Source organism: Oryzias latipes, chromosome 2 (assembly GCF_053564925.1).
Source record: "Oryzias latipes strain Hd-rR chromosome 2, Olatipes_Hd-rR_3.1".
Taxonomy (NCBI): domain Eukaryota; kingdom Metazoa; phylum Chordata; class Actinopteri; order Beloniformes; family Adrianichthyidae; genus Oryzias; species Oryzias latipes.
The window spans coordinates 32,390,510-32,412,272 of NC_136238.1; the positions used below are offsets into that span (position 1 = coordinate 32,390,510).

Here is a 21,763-nt window from a genome sequence, read left to right on the forward strand (position 1 = left end):
AATAGACTTTAAAGCAGCTCTGCTTGTGTACAAGTCTCTCCATGGCCACGCACCAAAGTACATCTCTGACATGTTAGTGCCATATGAACCATCTCGTACTCTGAGGACCTCAGGGGCCGGCCTCCTGTTGATTCCCAGAGTAAGAACTAAACAAGGGGAATCAGCGTTTCAATATTCTGCAGCTAAAATCTGGAACAGCCTCCCTGAAGGCTTAGACAGGCCTCTTCTGTGTTCATGTTCAAATCTAGACTTAAAACATTTCTGTTTAGCCGTGTATATGACTGAAAGGTCCTATCTGTACCTTTCTTTCCTTCCTTTCTTTTTAAATCTTTTTTTTTTCTTCCTTTTCTTTTAAAGTAAATTTTATGTTGATTATTTCTATGATGTATTGTGATTTTAATGCATTTTTCTGTTTTGTGAAGCACCTTGAATTACTTTGTGTACGAATTGTGCTATACAAATAAACTTGCCTTGCCTTGCCATTCTAATGACGTATCTAGTATGTTTACATCTTCCCTTACTGAATAATAAAAAAGCCTTTTAGCCTTAAGGACAGAGAGAGGACAGCCACAGAGCTTAACAGGTCGTGTTTCTCCACCTCTCCCCTTTTGGAAAAGGTTTGAAAATTCATCCAGACTCTTGTGTGTCTTTTCATTTCTGCATATTTCATTTTTGGACGTCGAGAACCACCTGAATCTGCGAAAGCAGGACGAGACCGCAACAATCCCTTTCCAGTGACATAATGATCAATCCAAAGAATTTAAAATGTTTAACCCTTTATAGGGCAAGTGACTGTTTTTGGTAATTTCCGCACCTGTTACTTATCACGCCCTTCCCCCGTCTCAGTGAGTTCAAGAGTCATGGGATCTTTACCCATGACTCAGCAAAGATCATTCTACATTATAGGTTACTCAATTGTGCAACTTGACCAATCAGCAGAGAGCAGGGTCACATCAAATTTCCCTTTCTCTGCAAAATCAGAAAAAGTTGCTTTTGCAGCTCAGTTCACTGGACATTTTCAAAGGAATCGTCAAAACTAACCATGGTAAGTTAATGAAACTCATACATTTTATTGTTGAATACTTGTGTTAAGGCCTGTTCAAACCGGGACGAATTTCGCCGGCGATTTTCGCCGACGTTTAACGCCTCGTGACTAAACAAAGGGCACCAACGAGAGTGTGCACACCGACGCGAAAAAACGCCAGGCGTTAAAGCGTCAAAAAAAAAACCGCCTCGGGTTCGTTTTCTACTCGACCAATGAGAATGGCGCTTTTGCTCACGTGTCTGGAGCTTCTGAAGTTACAGTAAAACACAACTTGGGGGCGCTCAAACACAAAACTGCCTTGCTGAGCACACATACCAGCGAAGAAGATAGACGCCAAGTAGCGTCTACACACAGCCGCGAAGCAATAATGACGGACATTCTAAAATATCCCCTTACCAAGTACCAGTTGGAGCTACTGGTGCTTGAAATATTCATGTTTTCTTTGTTTGATTCTGACAAGCGTGTAAATACTTGCTCTCTTCTTCTGAGTGAAAAGCGACTTTCAAAAGCGTAAAGTTGCGCAGAGCCACCTTGTGTACAGGAGTATTTCTGTTTTACATTAAGCGCCATCTAATGTCAGGGAATGAAATTGCATGTTCACTCCACTCATCGTCAGCGAAAATCGCCTGGGTGTGAACACAAAAAACGTGGCGAAAAACGCTGGCGAATAACGCCTGGCGAATATTCGTCCCGGTGTGTACGGGCCTTTAAGTGTTGACATATAAGTTGTTTGCGGAGAATTTATTGAAATGAGTGAAAATACGGCATGAAAAATGCAGGCACCATATTTGATCATACGCCCTATTCACTAAAAACAAAATTTTACTTGGTATGTCTGTTTTTGGACATATGCCCTATGCATCTAACAAACCATATTAGTGCATTTTCTTTACAAATAAAGAAATACAATTTATATTATGTTTTAATGTTGCCAAATGTTTTATATCACTATACAGTGATTCAGGGAGAATTTAAACACTGTTTTTTGTTTATGAATAGTTATAAAGAGTGATTTTTGTCAGTTTATGATGTTATGAAAGTTGTTTTATTGCATGTGTTTAATTTTTAGTTTCCATCAATTTTTTATGGCAAGAGGAGGGAGACTGCTGTTGTGCCAGTCCACCCTGACATTAGTGATGTTGATGAGGATCAAGATGATGGTGTGTCAGACCCCGACTTCGCCCCACCCACCAACAACCAGGACATTCCCAGACCCTCACACACAGTTGTGTGAGGGTCTATTCAACACTTTTGTTATTAGCACTTTTTGTTATTATCACGTTTATGTTCTAAAAGTGATGTTCAAATGTTCAAATACATAATGTGTTTTTCTTATATTTATATATATATGTATACTTATTGGAATTTGTTTTCCCACTTACGGGCAAGTGACCAAATATGGTAACTTCATTGGCATTGATTTTCTACATGAAAATAAAAAAAATTGAAAAATGTCACCAATGATATGAAGTCTTGTTATGTTCTCCAATAACACTCTAAGGTTGAATTTTTGAATTTTAGAGTATTTCAATGAGTGCCCTATAAAGGGTTAATCACATACCAACTATGTGGAGTTGAAGCTGCGGGTTCCAGCTGCTATCCAGCAGTCTGCGCTGACGACAGAGCTCCTCCTCGTTCTGGACGATGGTTCCTTCAGCAGCAGAAAGTTGTTCTCTGACAGAACCTTCCTGAGGTTCTGAAGACATGGTTCCTGCTCCGATCTTCAGCTCAAACTCCCCACAAACAAACAACACCGTCCTCTCAACACAAGCTAACGCTGCTAGCCTGCTAACAAGCTTAGCTGCTAGCGCCTCGTGCTGTTCTTCTTCTTTGTTTGGCTAACAGCGTCATGGTGCTTTAGCGCCACCAGCTGGTCTGGAGTGTTATCTGTCACTCATATTATCATGTCGATAACGGCAAAAGACTCCTTTTTTAAACTTTGCAGGCAAATAAAGGAGAAATGGACAGTTTTCACAAACAATATTTGTGTGTGACTAGTCTTTCTTGAAAAAAATAAATTTTCGACCAAACTGGAGAAGAGGGAACAGGACGTGAACTTGGCTGATGATGTCAATGAGTGAATCCCCCCCTTCGGTGCAGAAGGGGGGGATTCCTGGAGCACCCGGCTGCTTGGAGCACACTGGTGTAGTTACACAACTCATCAGAGAGGCACATGAGAACAAAGGTGACCTAGCTGTTTTGTGGTTGGACCTGGCCAACGCCTATGGATCAATTCCACACAAGCTGGTTGAGCACGCCTTACACCTCCATCATGTTCCCAGTAAGATCAAGGTCTTGATCGTGGATTATTACAATAACTTCAGGATGCGGGTCACTTCTGGTTCAGGAAAATCTGACTGGCATCGCATTGGGAAAGGAATAATCACAGGCTGTACCATCTCTGTTATCCTTTTCGCTCTTGCCATGAACATGGTGGTTAAGGCAGCTGAGGTGGAATGCAGAGGGCCCCTAACCAAGTCAGGTGTACGACAGCCCCCAATAAGAGCCTATATGGATGACCTTACCATCACAACGTCATCGGTCCCAGGGAGCAGGTGGATCTTAAAAGGACTGGAGAAACTCATCACCTGGGCAAGGATGAGTTTTAAGCCTTCAAAGTCAAGGTCCATGGTGCTGAAGAGGGGGAAAGTGGTTGACAAGTTCCGGTTTTCCATCTCAGGGACAGCCATCCCGACCATCACAGAACAACCAGTTAAGAGTTTGGGGAAGTTTTTCGACTCAAGCCTAAAAGATGCTGCTGCCATCCAGAGGTCCAACAAAGAACTTGGAGTATGGCTCACTAAGGTAGACAAGTCTGGTCTGCCGGGTAGATTTAAAGCTTGGATCTATCAGCATTCCATCCTGCCTAGAGTCTTGTGGCCCTTGCTGGTCTATGCAGTCCCAATGACAACAGTAGAGTCCCTAGAAAAGAAGATCAGTGGCTTTCTTCGGAGGTGGCTGGGCCTTCCACGGTGTCTTACCAGCTCGGCGTTGTATGGGACAAGTAATGTCCTGCAATTGCCCTTCAGTGGCCTCACAGAAGAATTTATGGTGGTACGCACCAGGGAAGTCCTACATTATAGAGACTCCAGAGATGGCAAGGTGTCAGCAGCGGGCATTGAAGTGAGGACAGGGAGAAAATGGAAGGCTGGAAAAGCAGTGGAGGAGGCAGAGTCACGTCTGAGACAAAAGGCACTGGTGGGCACCGTGGCAACAGGTATAGCGGGCTTGGGCTACCTCCCAAAGACTGTGGTCAGCCAGGCCCATGGCAAGGAAAGACACCGTCTACTCCAGGAAGAGGTCAGAGCAGGTGTGGAGGAAGAGCGAGCGAGCAGGTTGACGGGTCTTCGGCAGCAGGGAGCATGGACTAGGTGGGAGAGTACACTGCAGCGCAGGATTAGCTGGGCAGACATCTTGCAGGCAGACTTCCATCGGGTCCGTTTCCTGGTACAAGCTGTCTATGATGTCCTGCCAAGCCCAGCAAACCTCCATGTCTGGGGAAAGAGTGAAATGCCATCCTGCCTCCTTTGCTCTGGGAGGGGCTCATTAGAACATCTCCTTAGCAGCTGCCCAAAGGCTCTGGCTGATGGTCGCTACCGCTGGCGCCATGACCAGGTGCTTAAAGCACTTGCTGAGAGTTTAGCCTCAGCCATAAAAGCCAGCAAAAACCAGTGCGCTCCAAAGAAGGCAGTACCCTTCATCAAAGCTGGGGAGAAACCTCAGGTGCGAAAACAATTACCGACAGGCCTTCTCCACAAAGCCTTGGACTGGCAGCTGCAGGTTGACCTAGAAAAACAGCTAAGGTTCCCTCAGCACATTGTGAGAACAAATCTCCGCCCAGATATGTTATTAATCTCTGAGACTTCAAAACATCTGATCATGCTGGAACTCACGGTGCCCTGGGAAGAGCGTATGGAGGAAGCAAATGAGAGGAAACGTGCTAAGTACCAGGAACTGGTTGAGGGGTGCAGGGAAAGAGGCTGGAAAACATTCTATGAGCCTGTAGAAGTTGGCTGTAGAGGCTTTGCGGGACGTTCCCTTTGTAAAGTCCTCTGCCGTTTAGGCATCACAGGGGCGGCCAAAAAGAGGGCCATTCAATCGGTGTGCGAAGCCGCAGAGAAGGCCACAAGGTGGCTGTGGATGAAGAGGGCTGATCCGTGGTCTGCTGCTGGGACGCAAGTCGGGGTCTGATCAACCCCGGCTGGGTCGCCTGGGTGAGGGTGTATGATGTTGTGAGACCCGAAACACCCGATGACCTCAGGATACATCACTGAGGATGCGTCCCAGTGCATCCATGAGATGTTTCATGTACAAGTTATTTCAATTTCACAAGCCTGACCCACGGTGGCGGAGCTCGACGGCATCTTGGTGAGGTCGACGGCGCCCACATGACAATGATTCCTATTGATTTTAGTGGTGTCTAAGTAGCTTTTATATGCTATATATATTTTTACATTTATACATATTTGTGAATATATTATATTTAATGCATTGTTGCAGGTCTTCTTACAAATCAAAAACTTATTACAAAGAATTTTTAAAAATAATTTGTAAACATTTAGAAGTTTTAGACTTCTTTGACATGTAATTTAAATTATTTAGGAAAAACCAAACAATAAGTCCATAATAATAATAATAACGACAATAAATCAATAGTAAGTCAATAAAAACAATAAATAATAACAATAAATAAATAATAAGTCAATAAAAATGTAAAAATAAGTCTATTAATAATGATAATTTAAAAAATTAATATTCAAAAGAAGTCCAAAAGTGAACAATAGATTTACCCTAAAAAAAAAAAAGAAAAGGAAAACAATCGATTTATACTAATTCATGTGAGTGATCAATTTGTGTAACACAGATGCTATGGTGTCGGGTTTCAATCAAACAGTCTGGCCCCTCATCAAAATGTGTTTTCACAAATGTTTCTAACATATCCAGACTGTATTTCTAGTTGGTACCACAGTGATCCATCTGGGTTAGCTCTTTTTATTGCTAAGATCCACTTTTTCCTTAATTCTGAATCCATTGAAAACCTGCAATAAAAGTTCAGTCACTGAGTCAGAAATGTATAAATCTATATTACTATAATAGCCTAGTATGCTGTATACAGATTTAGCAAAATAAAATGTACATTTATGTCGACAGCCAATTATATGTACATCATGCCTACATGTTGATAATAGCCCTGGGGCATCATGCATGTCAACATGTATATGACTAATGAAGCCCCTGCAGCATCAAAAGAAAAAATTAAAATACCTACCTGTGAAATGTTCTGCCTTCCTCCTTCATGGACTCATTGCACTGCAGTAGTAACTTGACCTCACCAAGATGGCGGTGCTCTCCTCCCATGAGGAAACATGTGATGTTTCCTCTAGCGATATAACTAATTGGATGATGTTAGGGCGCCATTTTGTCGTCTTCAGCCAGGTCTTCTTGTCATATGTAAGCCAAAGAAAAGGAAGAGTAATGTATTTTCTGGACAACACCGCTCCTCATGAACTGAAATAATATGAAAATTACGACATAAACTATTGGTAGAAAAAGTGACGTTACGTCTTTTCATGTTTTTGGGTGAAAAAAATGTAATAATTCTATCCCTTGATGTCTTTACGTTATGCATTTACTTTATTTATTATTAAAGTCATCAAGTTTTAACAATTCTAAAATCGAAAAAAAAATAATAGAGGTGGATCTGTAATTCTAACAAAAATTGTTCTTTCTTTTGCATTTTTATTTTGTTGTATTTGGAACAGAATTTCTTTTAATGTGAAGCCAGCAGACGTCATCGTTATATCTTCTTGTTTCACACTTGCATTTGCATCGGTTTAGCTCAGAGGTTATTTCTACGACTGATTTGTCACATCTGACAGTTGGCAACTTGGCCGAGTTCAACCACGGTGCTGTCGTTCGTTTTTATCTTCATTATTTTTAGCGTAAAAATTGTTATAAAGGACAAAAATGAAAATAGTGTAAAATAGAGTAAACTGTTAAATGATGAATTATTTGAGTTTTGATGTAGAACAGAGGCTGAAAAACTGAAGGATGAAATTTATTTATTTTTTTCAATTTAAAATTATTCAAACTTCAATGACACAACTTGACACTTTGAAACCATCTGGGGCTGACTTGGTCTTGCTCGCTGGGATACGGCCAACATCCAGAAATCTACCAACAGACATTTTTAGCTCTAGTTGTTGAACATTCTATGTTTTGAAGAGGCAGGCTCTTCTAAAAGAAACTAGCAGGAGCCCCAGCGCTGGTCTTTGCTTGGATTTGTTTCAGACTTGTTCAGAGTCAAATGCATGTTTTAAGGGGAGGAGGATTATTTTGTTGTTGCTGTTTTTGTTCCTATTCTTACAATCCACTATATGTCCCGTGTTGAATTCTACTATTAAAATGTGGGAAACAAATGTTTATCAAATCCAAATCAATCCAAAAGCCTGGAGACTGGATGGCCGTGGTCCTCCCTTTGACCTGGACACTGGTTGCCATGGCGACCTGCACACTCACCAAGCTGGAACTCAGAAGAAGAAAAGAGACCAAAATGATTGATAAAGCAGGTTTTCCAGGGAAATCCCACAAAGTGCTTTCCAAGCTAGAACTAAGAATATCCAGCATGCATTTGGAAAAACTCCTTAGCTTCTTGTGGAAAATGATGAGTCATTGGAAAAGCGTTCTATGAATGCTCAGAAAACTTCCTCTAAGGTTGTGGTTGTTTGGAGAAGTCCTCCTCTTCAAAGAAGTTCTCCTGACCATCTTCAAAGCCACTTTCTGCTTTTTCAAACGCTACTGTTCAACAAAAACTTGGTTTCTGCCACAAAACCAACCTTAGACACTGAAACAGAATGAATCCAATGCAGAAATGTGTTGACACCTTTAATTCAAAGCTTCAATCAGTTTGAATCTCATGAAGAACATTTCAGAAATCCACATTTGGATCAGGCGTCTTCATCAGAGCACAACTCATGTTTCCAGGACTGTGACTCACCAATAGATCCTCATTTCCTTTCCACAATCTGTTTCCATCATTTGGATTTTTCATCAAAACTTGAGTTAGAAAAGAATTGTTGCCCCAAAATGTCCAGTTTGAATTGTCTACAGTTTGTTGTGTTTGGTTGCTAGGTAACAGGGTCTTTAATGTCTATGATGTCATGGTGGCTTTCAGAGTTGAACTCCTGAATATGACGGTAAACATTTGGGTTGAACAAAAATGGGATTGAAGCTCATGCTAAATCCTGATCTCAATGCTGAAAAAACCTCCTCCTAGATTCTGGTTGTTTGGAGAAGTCCTCCTCTTCCAAGAATTCCTGAAAAAAGCCCTCATTTCTCCTGACCATCTTCAAAGCCACTTTCTGCTTTAGTTTAGTCCAAACTTGCTTTATGCTGACAACATTTACAGCTTGAATCCATCTGAAGAATCCAAGGAAACAAACCAATCTAAGTCTGCATTCATGCCACTTCAGAACCAACAAAGCATGTTTGCAGGACGCTGACTTACCAATAGAACTTGGGATTTCCTTTGCAGAATCCTTCTCCGTGTGTTTTCCTTTGTTTTTCTCCCCAAAACCTAAAGCAGAGATTTTTGCTGAGCTGCAGAACAAACGTCTGACTGCTTTAACCGCCGTTGATGGTTTGTTGTGTTTCCCTCTATGGCTGCTATGGTCTTGGTATGGTTGCTAGGTAACGCTGTCTTTGATGGTGATGACGTCAGAGTGGCCTCTAGAATGGACTTTTTTCTTGTGGAACCAGGAGCTGTAACCTTTAGGGCACTAGGACCCAGAAAGAGGTCCAGGCAGTGACGATGTTCAGTGACGTCACTCCTCAGTGACGGACATGCTGTACACAGCAGACTGCAGACCAGCCCACACCAGCAACACCATAGTGAAGTTTGCAGACGACACTACTGTGGTGGGGCTGATCTCTGGGGACGACGAGACGGCCCACAGAGACAAAGTCCTGAAACTGTCCAGGTGGTGTCAGGCTAACAACCTCATCCTGAACACCACCAAGACCAAGGAGATCATCCTGGACTTCAGGAAGAACAGAGCAGATCCACCCCCACTCTACATCGATGGAAACTGTGTGGAGAGGGTCCACAGCTTCACCCTCCTGGGCACCACCATCTCTGCTGACCTCACAGGGTCTAACAACACCATCAGGAAGGCTCAGCAGCACCTCCACTTCCTGAGAAGACTCAGGAAGAACAATGTGAACCAGGAGCTGCTGGTAACCTTCTACCGGTCAACCATTGAGAGCATCCTGTCCTCCTGCATCACAGTGTGGTTCTCCCACTGCACTGAAGCAGAACGGCAGAGCCTCCAGAGATTGGTAAAGACAGAAGAGGATCATCGGCTGCCCCCTCCCCTCACTGAAGGACATCTACCAGTCATGCTGCCTCAGCAGAGTGACTGACATCATCACTGACTCCACCCATCCTGCTTTCTCTCTGTTTGAACTGCTGCCCTCTGGAAGGAGGTACAGGTCCATCAGAACCAGGACAAACAGACTAAGGAACAGCTTTTTTCCACAGGAAATCACCATACGGAATACACACACTTCCACCAACTACACCCACTCTGACTTTTTACAAATGCTAAATCTCTGACTACACATGTGTGTAATATCTTGACTTCTGTGCAATAACACAATATCTACTATGCTGCGCTCACAGCAACTCGACTCATTCCATTCTATTTTGTCCATACATATTTAATATTTAACAGTTTCTGTACATATTGTTCATTTTTTGTTAGAGATGTAAATACAGTTATTCTATTTTATTTTATTTTATTTAACTTCATGACTTCAAGGCTGCTGCAATTTCATTGTATCACCATCTACAATGAAAATAAAGACTCTGATTCTGATTTATTTCTGGAAGACGCCATTTTTGTCCCTAAATGTTGGATTCAGTCTGAATTCCAGTCCCACTCCCAGCATTCCTGCTCCTCTTTAGCTCCTCCTCTTCCTCCTGATCAAAGTTTGAAGCCCAGAGCCAAAAGTGCGTCTGCAGCTGCTTCTGCTCCAGCAGCCGCTCCCTCTGCTCCTCCTGCCTCTCCTCCTCTGGGAGCTCCTGCATCCTCCTGACTCCTCCCTGTCCTCCAGCATCATCAGGAGGCTTTCAAAAGGCTTTCTGGAATGTTCCAAAGCAGAAAGCTTCATCATTTGAAGATGGAGGAAGACTCCAACACTGACAGACAGACAGACAGACAGGAAGTCTCCTGGTTTTTCTGCTTCAGAAGGTTTTTGGGAAACTGCAGAGTTTTCTTTGTGGAGCTAAAGAGCTGCTGTCAGTCTGCTTTGGTCCATCAGGAATGAAGGTCAGGACTGAGAGGAACCTGAAGAAAGTGACTCTTCATCATCTGCTGCTGAAGAAGACAGAGGAAGATCCACTGTGAGAGCAGCTGCAGAAAGCTTTCTGCTGTTTTTCTCCTCTGAGAGAGTTTGGAGTTCCCAGCAGTTTGAGTGGAGCTGAAGCAGCAGAGCTGAAACAGACGTTCTTCTGCTCCCATTCAGCATGAACGGACAGATCCACTGAAGGCCGGCCTGAAGCTCTGGCTTCCAACACGTCTGCATGGATCCAAGCGTGTGCAGTGTGTGCTGACATGCTGTTCTCTGAGGAACATGTTGGTGTCTGACTGGATCTGAGGACACAAACAGCTGCTGACATCTGAGAGGGTCAAGCTGCAGAGTGGCTCCTCAAAGCTCACGTCTCTGTGACAAACATGATGCTGCTTCTGTCTGTGCTCCACCACTAAAAGGACTGTCCAGAGTTGGTCCTGATCCGGTTCTAGTCTTTCTGGCTCCAACTTCTCTTTCCTGTCAGGAACCCTTCATGTTCTCTGCCTTCCTCACATTTCTGTCTTCTCTCTGGGCTTGAAGCCCAAAAGGAGCTGAAAGCTGCTGACTTCAGTCTGATCCCATGTTCTGGATCATCCGTGTTCCTGAAACACGCTGCTGGATCCGTGATCAGAGGAACCCAGGAACCGGAGAACTTCCCAGAACATGCAGACACATGTGGAACTGTTCTGATCATCTGTGTGTGTTGACAGTGAAGGAGAGCTTTGTCCTTCAAGAACTTCATCTTTGAAAAAACTTTATTGACTCTGACAGAGTTTCAGTTTGAATCCATGTGGTTTTCATTCTTCCATTGAAGTTGTCTCCAGAAACTAAAGATCTGCTGAATCAATGCTCCTCTGAGAACTTTGGAGCTTTTCTCTGCATCTGTTCCACACTTGAATGTGCAGAAGATCAAAGCGCCGGACGCTCTGAGCTTCAGCGTTCCAGTCAGCAGCTGCTGAACCAAAGCCAGCAGCAGGTGAGGATCTGGGCCTCAAAGATGAATGGAAGAAGGGATGGAGTCCCAGTGTTGAAGACATCAGCTGGAGAAGCTCTGAGGCTCTTTCAGGTGGGCGTGGCAGCGCTGCTGCTTTCCAGCAAACCAAGCAAACTGCAGCATCTGTGATCTGAGAGGCTGTTGGTGAAGAAGAGCATCATCAGCATAGAACTGTGGGCCGTTTGGGTTCAGAAGAACAGCTTCATGATGTGGAAAGAATCTGTGTCCTTCAACAGGTCCAGAAGATCCCAAACATGGAAACTGGAAGCAGTTTGGATTCCGGTTTCTTCCTGAACTTTGAGGATCCAAATGCTGAAAATGGAAGCTGACAGAAAATGCAGCAGACTTTACCAATGTGCTCAGAACACTAGAACATCCACAGGATAAGAAAACACTGTTCTAGAGGAACATCTACAACTTCTGTCCATGATTCAGAGGAACTGCAGAAAGATGACTCCTCCCACTTTGGGTTTGGTCAAATGTAGAAAAGAAAAAAGCACCAAATCAAAACAATTTGGATCAATTCTGGCTGAAAATGTTCAAACTTTTCAACTTTCACGAAAAATAGCTTCAAAGAAATAAATCTATTTTAGAATCTATGAAGAACACTGACTGGAAAACAGCGCCAGGCCAGAACGCTGCTTTTTTGAAGGTCCTTCCGGTAATGGGACCTTCCAGCCGTTGTCTTTGGATCAAAGTGGAACGGCTGTCTTCAGACATTGTGGTGAGAAACACACAGACACTCTCTGTCACTGCTTGGTGGTCAGATTCACACTTCACTTTGTCGTCACAGACGGGATCATCATCATCATCATCATCATCCCCATCAATATCATTACATCATCATCATCATCATCATCAAGAGTCTTTGAAGGAAGGAAGGGATGTGGACGCACCCTTGTGCTACTTTAACATTGGGAGATAGGTCAGAGTTAGGTCCGCCTCCAGCTCACGCATGTAGGTGGTTCTTTCAGAGGTGCTGATGTTGGATGGAAGAACAAGTCTTTCAGGTGATGGAAGCAGCAGATATTGGAGGAGAAAATTTTATCTGAGAATACGGACAACTCCCAGACCAAAGTTGTTCCTGTCTCCAACAGTCCAGAACAGTTTGTCCTGCAGGAAGTTCCTAATGTTTACTTCTCTGCTGGATTTCCATTTTCCAGTGTTTCCACAACTGATGATGTCATCAATCTGATCCTTCAAAACACTTTACTTCCTGGTTTCATTGACAGCAAATGTTCCTAAAGATTTGACCCCCTAAAAGCTCCAATAGCAGCTCAGCAGAAACTCTGATCTTTCTTCTCCTTGCAGCTCTTGATATGGAGGGGCGGAGCCTGAAGAGGAAGCATCTTTCTGCAGGTGGTGCTGCAGCTTTGGGCACGTTTTCCAACTCTTTAGCTTCTGCTGTTCATGGAGTCGTGTCCCTCTGTTCTTGGAAAGGAGAAACGTGCAGAGAACTTTTCCCATTTCCACTCCCTCCTTTCAGCTGCTGCCCACTGTTCCCCTCTGAATCAGGAGGGAGGAGCATCATCTGTTCTGCCCACCCCCATCTAGAAAGACATCAGCACCACCTGAACATTCCAAAGCTCTTTTCCAACCCATTTCTACTGAGAAGGAACCAAACACATGAAGATTAGAACAGCTGGAACAGGATGAGGGGGAAGGCCAAAGATTCAAGTCTGTTTGTGAGTCAAAGATAGAATGAAGACAAAAATCAATAGAAAACACAGAGTTGATTCAAAAGAGCATTTATTAGATCCAAACAGGCTGCAGGAATTTTACAGACAGCTTTCAGTTTGAAGCCTTTTGAGACTAAGATGCAGTTCTGCAAACAGCCAGCAGGTGTCTCCCTTCTCCCTCCTGCTTCAATGCAGTTGGTGTTGTTGCAGCAGCTGCATCAAAGTGATTCTCTGCATCCAGAGGCTGTCGTTCCTCACTAAGATCCACTCTGTTCATTCATGTCCTCTGGAGAAAACAGGCTTTATGCTCAGAAAGTTTCTACTAGTTTAGACATTCTAGAAAACGAGGTGATTCAACTGGATTTAGATGAAACTTCTTTAAAACAGCTAAAAATGCTGTCAGCATGACAAAGAACAGAGTTTTACCCACAAAACACCAAAAAAAAGGAAGTTCAACCAGAAAACTGTGGAAAACATCAATCAAAGCAAAACTCTGAGTCTTTCAAACTGCATGAGTCAATATTTGATCATCAACAGAACAGAGATGATAGAAAAATGATTCAACAGAGAGACTTTTGTTCACTAACTGAGATCAGGTGGGATTTCTGCTCCAAAAACTGACTTCAAAGGACTTGAATCCAAACCAGTGAGTCATGTGACCACAGCGTTTGTCCGTGTCTCCACTATGAACATTCTGGTCACATGACCATGTTGGAGGTTTCTGAATGAAACTATGTGTTTGTTTGTCAATGAGAGTTTCTGGAGAACAGAAATCAAGTGTGAAACATCTGGAACCAGAATCTAGTGATCCAGAGTTCTGGTTCTGTCCCTGTTCCAGAGACAGAACCAGGATCCAACGCCTGACTGTGTTTTCCCCTGACCCACACATAGATCTATGTCATCCAGAAATGTTCTGTCTGATCAATGATTCCCTCAATCCTTGATTGGTCCATCCCAAACTCACATCTGTCCATCAAATGTAGATGAAAGAAGAAAGTGGTGATCTAGAAAAGAATTTGTTTGTCTGCAGGTCTGTTTTTCTCCAGATCCTGGAGCTGCTGAACATCTGAATCCAACCCATGTTTCAGATCAACACTCCAAGTTAGAATGAGAAGAGGAAGTGCAGTTCTCCATCAGTCCACCGGGGGAGCTGCAGCACAATAACTGTCCACTTGATGCTGAGAGAGACAGTGGAGCTGATCTCAGATCAGTTCCTGCTGCAGCTCTGACACTCATCTCCACTTCCTCTGATTCCTCCATCACTCTGCTCTCCACCTCCCAGGAACACCGTCCAGTCACAACATCTCTGCAGACCAGCTGCTGCTGCTGCTCCTCTCTGCTCCTCCAGGAGGAACATCAGTCTCCTTCCTCCAAACAGTCTCTTTCCTCCGAACAATCTCCTTCCTCCGAACAGTCTCCGTCCTCCGAACAGTCTCCTTCCTCCGAACAGTTTTCTTCTTCCCACCTGCAGAGAGAAAGTGTAGAGACAGAGATGAAGGAGTGTCTCCTGATCCTGGTCTGTCAGTCAGTGATGCAGCACAGCAGCAGAAAGAGCAGCAGGAGCTTCAGTCCTGTTCAGAGCAGCTTCCTGTCATCTTCAGCTGTTGGAGCTTCTGCTGCTTTGATTGGCTGACTGTTGTCCTGAAGCCTGTCATCATTCTCCTCAGAGCTTCACTGAGAAGCTGCAGCTTCACAGGAAACTCTGCATCTTTGCTCTCAGACTAACTTTAGGACCAAACATCTGGAAGCAGCTGGACTGACTCCAACCCTCTACTGACCTCAGAGTCTGCAGTTTGGAGTTTGGACTCTCCACCAGATCCTGGAGCTGCTGAATATCTGAAGACTGAAGGTTGTTGTATCTCAGGTCCATTTCTGTCAGGTGAGATGGGTTGGACTTCAGAGCTGAGACCAGAGCTTCACAGCTGATCTCTGACATACTGCAGTCCACCAACCTGCAATCAGACAGAAAAGTGTGTTCAGGAGCAGTGATGCAGCTGGAGGTCCAGAAACTTGGTCCATTCAGTCAGGTGGGACCCGCCCTGATGACAGACTGACAGATGACATTTTCACTGATTGCTCATTTCTTTTGGATTTAAATGAAAATGCAAAATATTTTAAATGACTTTAATAAAATATTTGACTTTGGTAAAATATTTTAAATTAAAACAGGTGACGAATTGAAATGCCATTTATCATTATCATCATGAATTATTAATGACTAAATACATTTTCAAAATGCATGTCAGAAATGCAGATTGAACTGAATGTTGGAAAAGGAATTTTCATTTGAATTATTGAACCACAATAATCATGACAATTTAAAATCTAATACATTGTGCTTTGATTTAAAGCTTTGATTTTAAAAATGTCAGATTAAATTGTATTTCTTCATCTTGTATCCTAAATTGTAAAATGCATTTTCAAGTGACATCACATTGCAAATTGAAGTTAATTGCTACTTAAGAGTTGAAGATCACTTTGAATTAAAGCAGCAAGTGGCGTATGGCCCACAGACGCAACCCGTCTTCCACGCCCAACTCTATGCGCAAAAGCCGCCTTCACCACCATCACCACCCTTACCGCCCACCTTTGATCAAGGCTAGTCAAACCTGAATATGCTATTAATGCTAACTATGCTAGCTATGCTAATATGGCTAAAAGTGCTGGCATTGTGATCAGCATCATTGTTACGCCTGTGGCTGTATTTGGTTTTGTTTGGTTTTGTTCTTTGTTTTGTGTATTTCTGAATTAGAGTGGGACCTCTGTGTTGTTGTGCATCTTTGTGTTTGTGGTTATTTGCAGGTGTGGTGCATGAAGGTGTGGCCTCCAATTGGACCCAAGTTGATGGATGCAGCCTTAAAAGCACCACTTGGACCTCCAGTCTGTGAGAAGGGAGCCTTGCAGCAACAGTCTCCACTGCAGCTTGGACCTCGTCTCCATTTTGTTTTGGATTTCTTCACCTGTTTTGTTGTGTGTTGCACTTCAGTGTTGTGTTTTAGTATTTTGTAGTTTTCATGGTTTTGTGCCCACTCTGTTTAGTCTTTTGGTTTGTAGTTATGTTAAGTGAAGTTGTAGGGGTGAACTGCCATTTTCTTTAGTACATGTCTTCTCCTGTTTTTGTTAGTCTAGGGAGGTTAGTGTTTTGTCATTGATTTCCCTTTTCTTTCATTTACAGGTAAGATTACATGTAGTGTGTGGAAACCTAGTGAAGAACTACAGCAGAGGTGGGCACTGAGGGCCGCATTCCTGCATGTTTTCCAGCATACCCTGCTCTGGCATGTTCTAATTGGCTGGACACACCTGAACCAGGTAATCAGCCATGAGTAGGGCAAGATTATTGGCTGGACACACCTGAACCAGGTAATCAGCCATGAGTAGGGCAAGACTATCTGGAAATCATGCAGACACACCGGCCCTCGAGGCCTGGAATTGCCCACCCCTGAACTACAGGAACCGTTTGACCTCTATCATTGTTAACAAAGGCTTCTGTACCAAATATTAAAGTTGTTTATCTCAAGTGATTAAATACTTATTTGTCAAAGTAATTTACAAATAAATTGTTTAAAAAAATCGTACAACGTGATTTTTCTAATGTTTCTTCAGATCCTGTCTCTCACTGTGGAAATGCACCTACACTGACCAAAAATATAAACGCAACACTTTTGTTATGGCTCCCATTTTTTTATTGTATGAACTCAAAGATGTGAAACATTTTCCACATACACAAAATAACCAGTTCTCTGAAATATTGTTCACAAATCTGTCTAAATCTGTGATAGTGAAACAAGGTATCACACAGCACAATGCCACAGAATTTGTTTTGAGGGAGCGGGCAATTAGCATGCTGATAGCAGGAATGTCCACCAGAGCTGTTGCTAGGGAATTGAATGTCCATGTCTCCAAAGGCGTTTCCGAGAATTTGGCAGCACATCCGACCGGCCTCACAACCACAGAGCACGTGTAACCACAGCAGCCCAAGACCTCCACAGCAGCATGTTCACCTCCAAGATCGTCTGAGACCAGCCACTCGGACAGCTGCTGAAACAATCGGTTTGCATAACCACAGAATTTCTGCACAAACTGTCAGAAACCGTCTCAGGGAAGCTCATCTGCATGCTCGTCGTCCTCATCGAGGTCTCGACCTTCCTCCAGTTCGTCGTCGTAACCGACTTGAGTGGGGAAATGCTCACATGCGATGGTGTCTGGCGCGTTGGAGAAGTGTTCTCTTCACGGATGAATCCCGGTTTACACTGTTCAGGGCAGAGGGCAGATGGCAGACAGCGTGTGTGGCATCGTGTGGGTGAGCGGTTTTCTGATGTCAATGTTGTGGATCAAGTAGCCTATCGTGGTGGTGGGGTTGTGGTATGGGCAAGCATATGTCATGGGTGAAGAACACAGGTGCATTTCATTGATGGCTTTTTGAATGCACAGAGATACCGTGACGAGATCCTGGGGCCCATTGTTGTGCCGTACATCCAACAACATCACCTCATGTTGCAGCATGATAATGCACGGCCCCATGTTGCAAGGATCTGTAGACAATTTTTGGAAGCTGAAAACATCCCAGTTCTTGCATGGCCAGCATACTCTCCGGACATGTCACCCATTGAGCATGTTTGGGATGCTCTGGATCGGCGTATACGACAGCGTGTTCCTATTCCTACTAATATACAGCAACTTTGCACAGACATTGAAGAAGAGTGGACCAACATTCCACAGGCCACAATAGACAACCTGATCAACTCTATGCGAAGGAGATGTGTCGTACTTCATGAGGCAAATGGTGGTCACACCAGATACTGACTGGTTGTCTGAGTCCCCTGACCCCCTCAATAAAACAAACCTGAAGATTTCAGGGTGGCCTTTTCTTGTGGCCAGTCTAAGGCACACCTGTGCAATAATCATGCTGTCTAATCAGCATCTTGATATGGCACACCTGTGAGGTGGGATGGATTGTCTTAGCAAAGGAGAAGTGCTCACTATCACAGATTTAGACAGATTTGTGAACAGTATTTCAGAGAACTGGTTATTTTGTGTATGTGGAAAATGTTTCACATCTTTGAGTTCATACCATAAAAAATGGGAGCAATAACAAAAGTGTTGCGTTTATATTTTTAGTCAATGTATGATGAAAATTTTAGACCCCTCCATGTTTTCTCAGTGGGAGAACTTGCTAAATCACAGGGTGATCAAATACTTATTGACCTCACTGTATAAGGGCAGGGCCTTTCCACACACACACACATACACACCCACCCACCCACACACACACACACACACACACACACACACACAATTGTTATAAGCACACCTGTTGGCTCAAAAAATGTTCACATGTTAACATGTACACAATACAAATATTGTTCACACACCCACACTTATGGCTTCAAACTACCTAGTGTGAATATTTCATTCAGTCACCCAAACTATTTGTTCAAAGGTGAGCTAACACCTGTGCTCAGGTGAGTGTTCATGTTCTTCTAAAATGGATGATAGAATGTAAAATGAAGGGGGGAGAGTGTTCAGTCATCAGGCCAGGGCCTGCGGGACCGCCACGGGGGCCCCCAGAGCCAGAGAGCAGGGAGGCATGGGGGGACAGCGAGCAGCTCTGGCCCAACCAGGAGAGAAGCACCCCTGCCACTTCAAGCCAAGTAGCTAAGTACCCAAAAGCCAAGTACCCAATAAGAGATTATAGGAGGAGGGTAAGTCGGAGACAGCTGGTAGACCCTGTTGGTCAAACTAGTCGTACCCGTATTTCAAAATATTTTTTTGGCCCCAGAAGTGATTTTCGGCCCATTCATTTTTTTTGACGGGAACGCTCACCGTGATGTCATCGATTTGGGGGGGTGTTGTTCTCTTTGTCAAAAATTCATTTCAATTTATCCTAGGTGTGTGACAATTTTTGTTGAGGTTTCGGGTATGTTGCAGGGGTCAAATTTCCGATCAACGGATCCATTAGAAACAAGACATAATTAAACGAAGCAGAAACCATATAGGTACATAATTATAGGTAAAAAAAAAAATTCCATAAGAAAATCTTTATCACATTTTGATGGATCCGACACAAAATGAAGTGAACAAAGAAAGCTTCAGGAAGAAAAGAAGAAGTTCTTCTGCAGATCTTTAAAGAGAACAAGCAGCTGCAGGAAGAAAAGAAGTTCTTCTGCAGATCTTTAAAGAGAACAAGCAGCTGTAGGAAGATGCTGCTGCAGATCAGAATCTGGACATTTCTGCTCACTGTGGGTCAACACAACTTTGTCATCATATTGATCTGAACATAACTGAAACATGGAGTCTGACCTCAGAGTCTGCAGTCTGCAGTCTGGACTCTCCAGAAAACCACATAGATGAAGAACTCCTGAATCCTGCAGGTTCTTGTTCCAGCTCAGGTCCAGTTCTGTCAGATTAGACGGGTTTTTCTTCAGAGCTGAGACCAGAACTTCACAGCTGATCTCTGACAAACTGCAGTTCCTCAACCTGCAATCAGACAGAAAAGTGTGTTCAGGAGCAGTGATGCAGCTGGAGGTCCAGGAACTTGGTCCATTCAGTCAGGTGGGACCCGCCCTGATGACAGACTGACAGATGACATTTTCACTGTTTGCTCATTTCTTTTGGATTTGGACCCAAAAACATGACCATGAATGAAAATGCAATAGATTAGAAATGACTTGAAATGAAGTTAAAACAGACAAAGAATTGAAATGTCATTGATCATCATGAATTATTGTTTACTAAATACATTTTCAAAACACATGACAGAAATATAGACTGAACTGACAATTGGAGAATGCATTCAGTTGAATAATGGAACCATAAAAAACATGACAATTGAAAATTAAATAGATTTTGCTTTAATTAAAAATTATTTTAATTGAAAATAGATTGAATTGTACTGCATCTTGAATCCTAAAATTTAAAATGAATTTTCAAAAGCCATTACATTGCAAAGTCAATTGTTCATGGAGAATTAAAGATCACTTTGAATTATGGGTAAAAAAAACTCCCATAGCAAAATCTTGATCAATTTTAATGGATCCCACACAAAAACAAAACAACGAAAGTTTAGACCCCTTGCAGATATTTTAAAGAGGATGTAGATTCAAGAAAACAAAGTTGCTGATTCATCAAAACTTGGAAAAGAGACATTGAAGAATTTTAAGAATTTTAATTGAAGAAAAAAAATCTGAACCAATCAGTGTCAAGTGCTCCAGAATTGTTTGTATCCCCTGCACTTGAAAGGGGTTCTACCTTGTGTAACGCTTTTAAGATTATGGGACTAGGCGCAAGTTGCAATACTCAATTCATCTCAGGGAGCCCAAGGTGTGTAAATGAAAACAAGACAGCGATGAAAGTAAAATGCAATCGACTTTATTAACAGAAAAAAACATTTAAAAACAATACAAGAAACAAAAAACAAGGGTGCATGCCTGAGTCCTATGGGGTAGTATTCAGAAGTCTATTGTTGGTGATGTAGTTGAGGTTTGCTGAAGCTGAGGAGTCGTTATTGAAGGTGGTCAGGATCTCAGATGTAGTTGGGAAGCTCTCCATCAAGTGTCAGATCAAAGACAATGCACAAAAAAACCTGACCTAGAAATGGTAAAAAAATAAATAAATCAAGAATTGAACAAAAGCAAACCACAGTCATTTCACTGGGTGTGCTGAAACAAATCAGATTAGTCATCATCATTTTAGAAAACAAAAACAGGAGAAACAATATTCTTATCAAAAATCAAACAGCTCTTACAGGTAGAATTCAAATGGTGTACACAAGTCAAACAATTCATTGTGTCAAGGTTCAAGGTTTTTAAGTGGACAAAAGTCTTTAATCAAAATGTACTCTAAAGTTATAAATGAACTTTATCTAATCAATAATTAAAATCAGGATTAATATAAAACAAATTGAACATTCACATTTTCAAATGTTGCGCAAAATGTTAGTTCAATCAATCCAATTCAAAAACTGTGGCCATTTGGCATCATGGAAATAGAAGAACCAAAACAGTTCAGTGTTCAATTAACACAAAAGAAAGAAAGGGACTTGTACAAGAATGCTTTGTCTTGAATTCAGCCGACTTAAAACAATTAAACAAGAACCATTAAAAAAACAAAGCCTCAAAAGTGAGTGCAGCGTTAGCTTAACTCTGCAACTATAATAAAGCTTTGTGCCAATTGTTTTCGGTGTCACGGCCGCAAAGACTCACCGATGAGCAGGGGTCTCATTTATAAACGTTGCGTACGCACAGAAGAAGGCGTACGCCACTCTCTACGCAACAATTGAGATTTATAAAAAGCAAACTTGACGGGAAAATGTGCGGTCCTTCACGCAAACTCTGACCCAGGCGTACGCACAAAAACGGGTGAAATGAGAAACGGCGACACTGTCGGCAGATGGTAGAAACACGTGAAAGTGAAAATGACAATCCTGCCTCTCAGAAATAACATGAAGATTTCACAAAGCAAGTCTTACAATTAACAGCCTACACGAACACCCGTTTGATCGATCAGCAGTGAAACAAACAAAAAAATCAAACGAAAATTACAACAGAAATTCAAATGAACACTTATTTGCAGAAAGAAAAGTGAAATATGTTCTACAATATTGGCATATTGTGCAATTCATCCTCATAAATAATATAGTTAACAGAACGAAACAATGTACAAAACTGATATTCTTGTCAATGTGTCCGTCTGGCG

At 42.6% G+C, this 21,763-nt stretch overlaps 2 protein-coding genes across 4 annotated transcripts in view; both read right to left on the reverse strand.

Moving 5' to 3' along the window:
- The window catches only part of LOC101164420 (uncharacterized), a 736,165-nt gene that overhangs the window by 512,630 nt on the left and 201,772 nt on the right, over positions 1-21,763 (reverse strand). The gene's annotated exons all lie outside the window — the stretch shown is intronic.
- Positions 13,123-21,763, reverse strand: part of LOC144986842 (protein NLRC3-like) — a 52,822-nt gene continuing 44,181 nt past the window's right edge. For all 3 annotated transcript variants that reach the window (XR_013650688.1, XM_078935240.1, XM_078935245.1), the window contains 3 exons: positions 19,370-19,546; positions 14,848-15,021; positions 13,123-14,534 (listed from right to left, as the gene is read on the reverse strand). Coding sequence is in view for 2 of the 3 variants with exons in the window: in XM_078935240.1 (XP_078791366.1) it covers positions 14,426-14,534; positions 14,848-15,021; positions 19,370-19,546 (460 nt within the window). In the remaining variant the exon portion in view is untranslated. The remainder of the gene's footprint in view (positions 14,535-14,847; positions 15,022-19,369; positions 19,547-21,763) is intronic.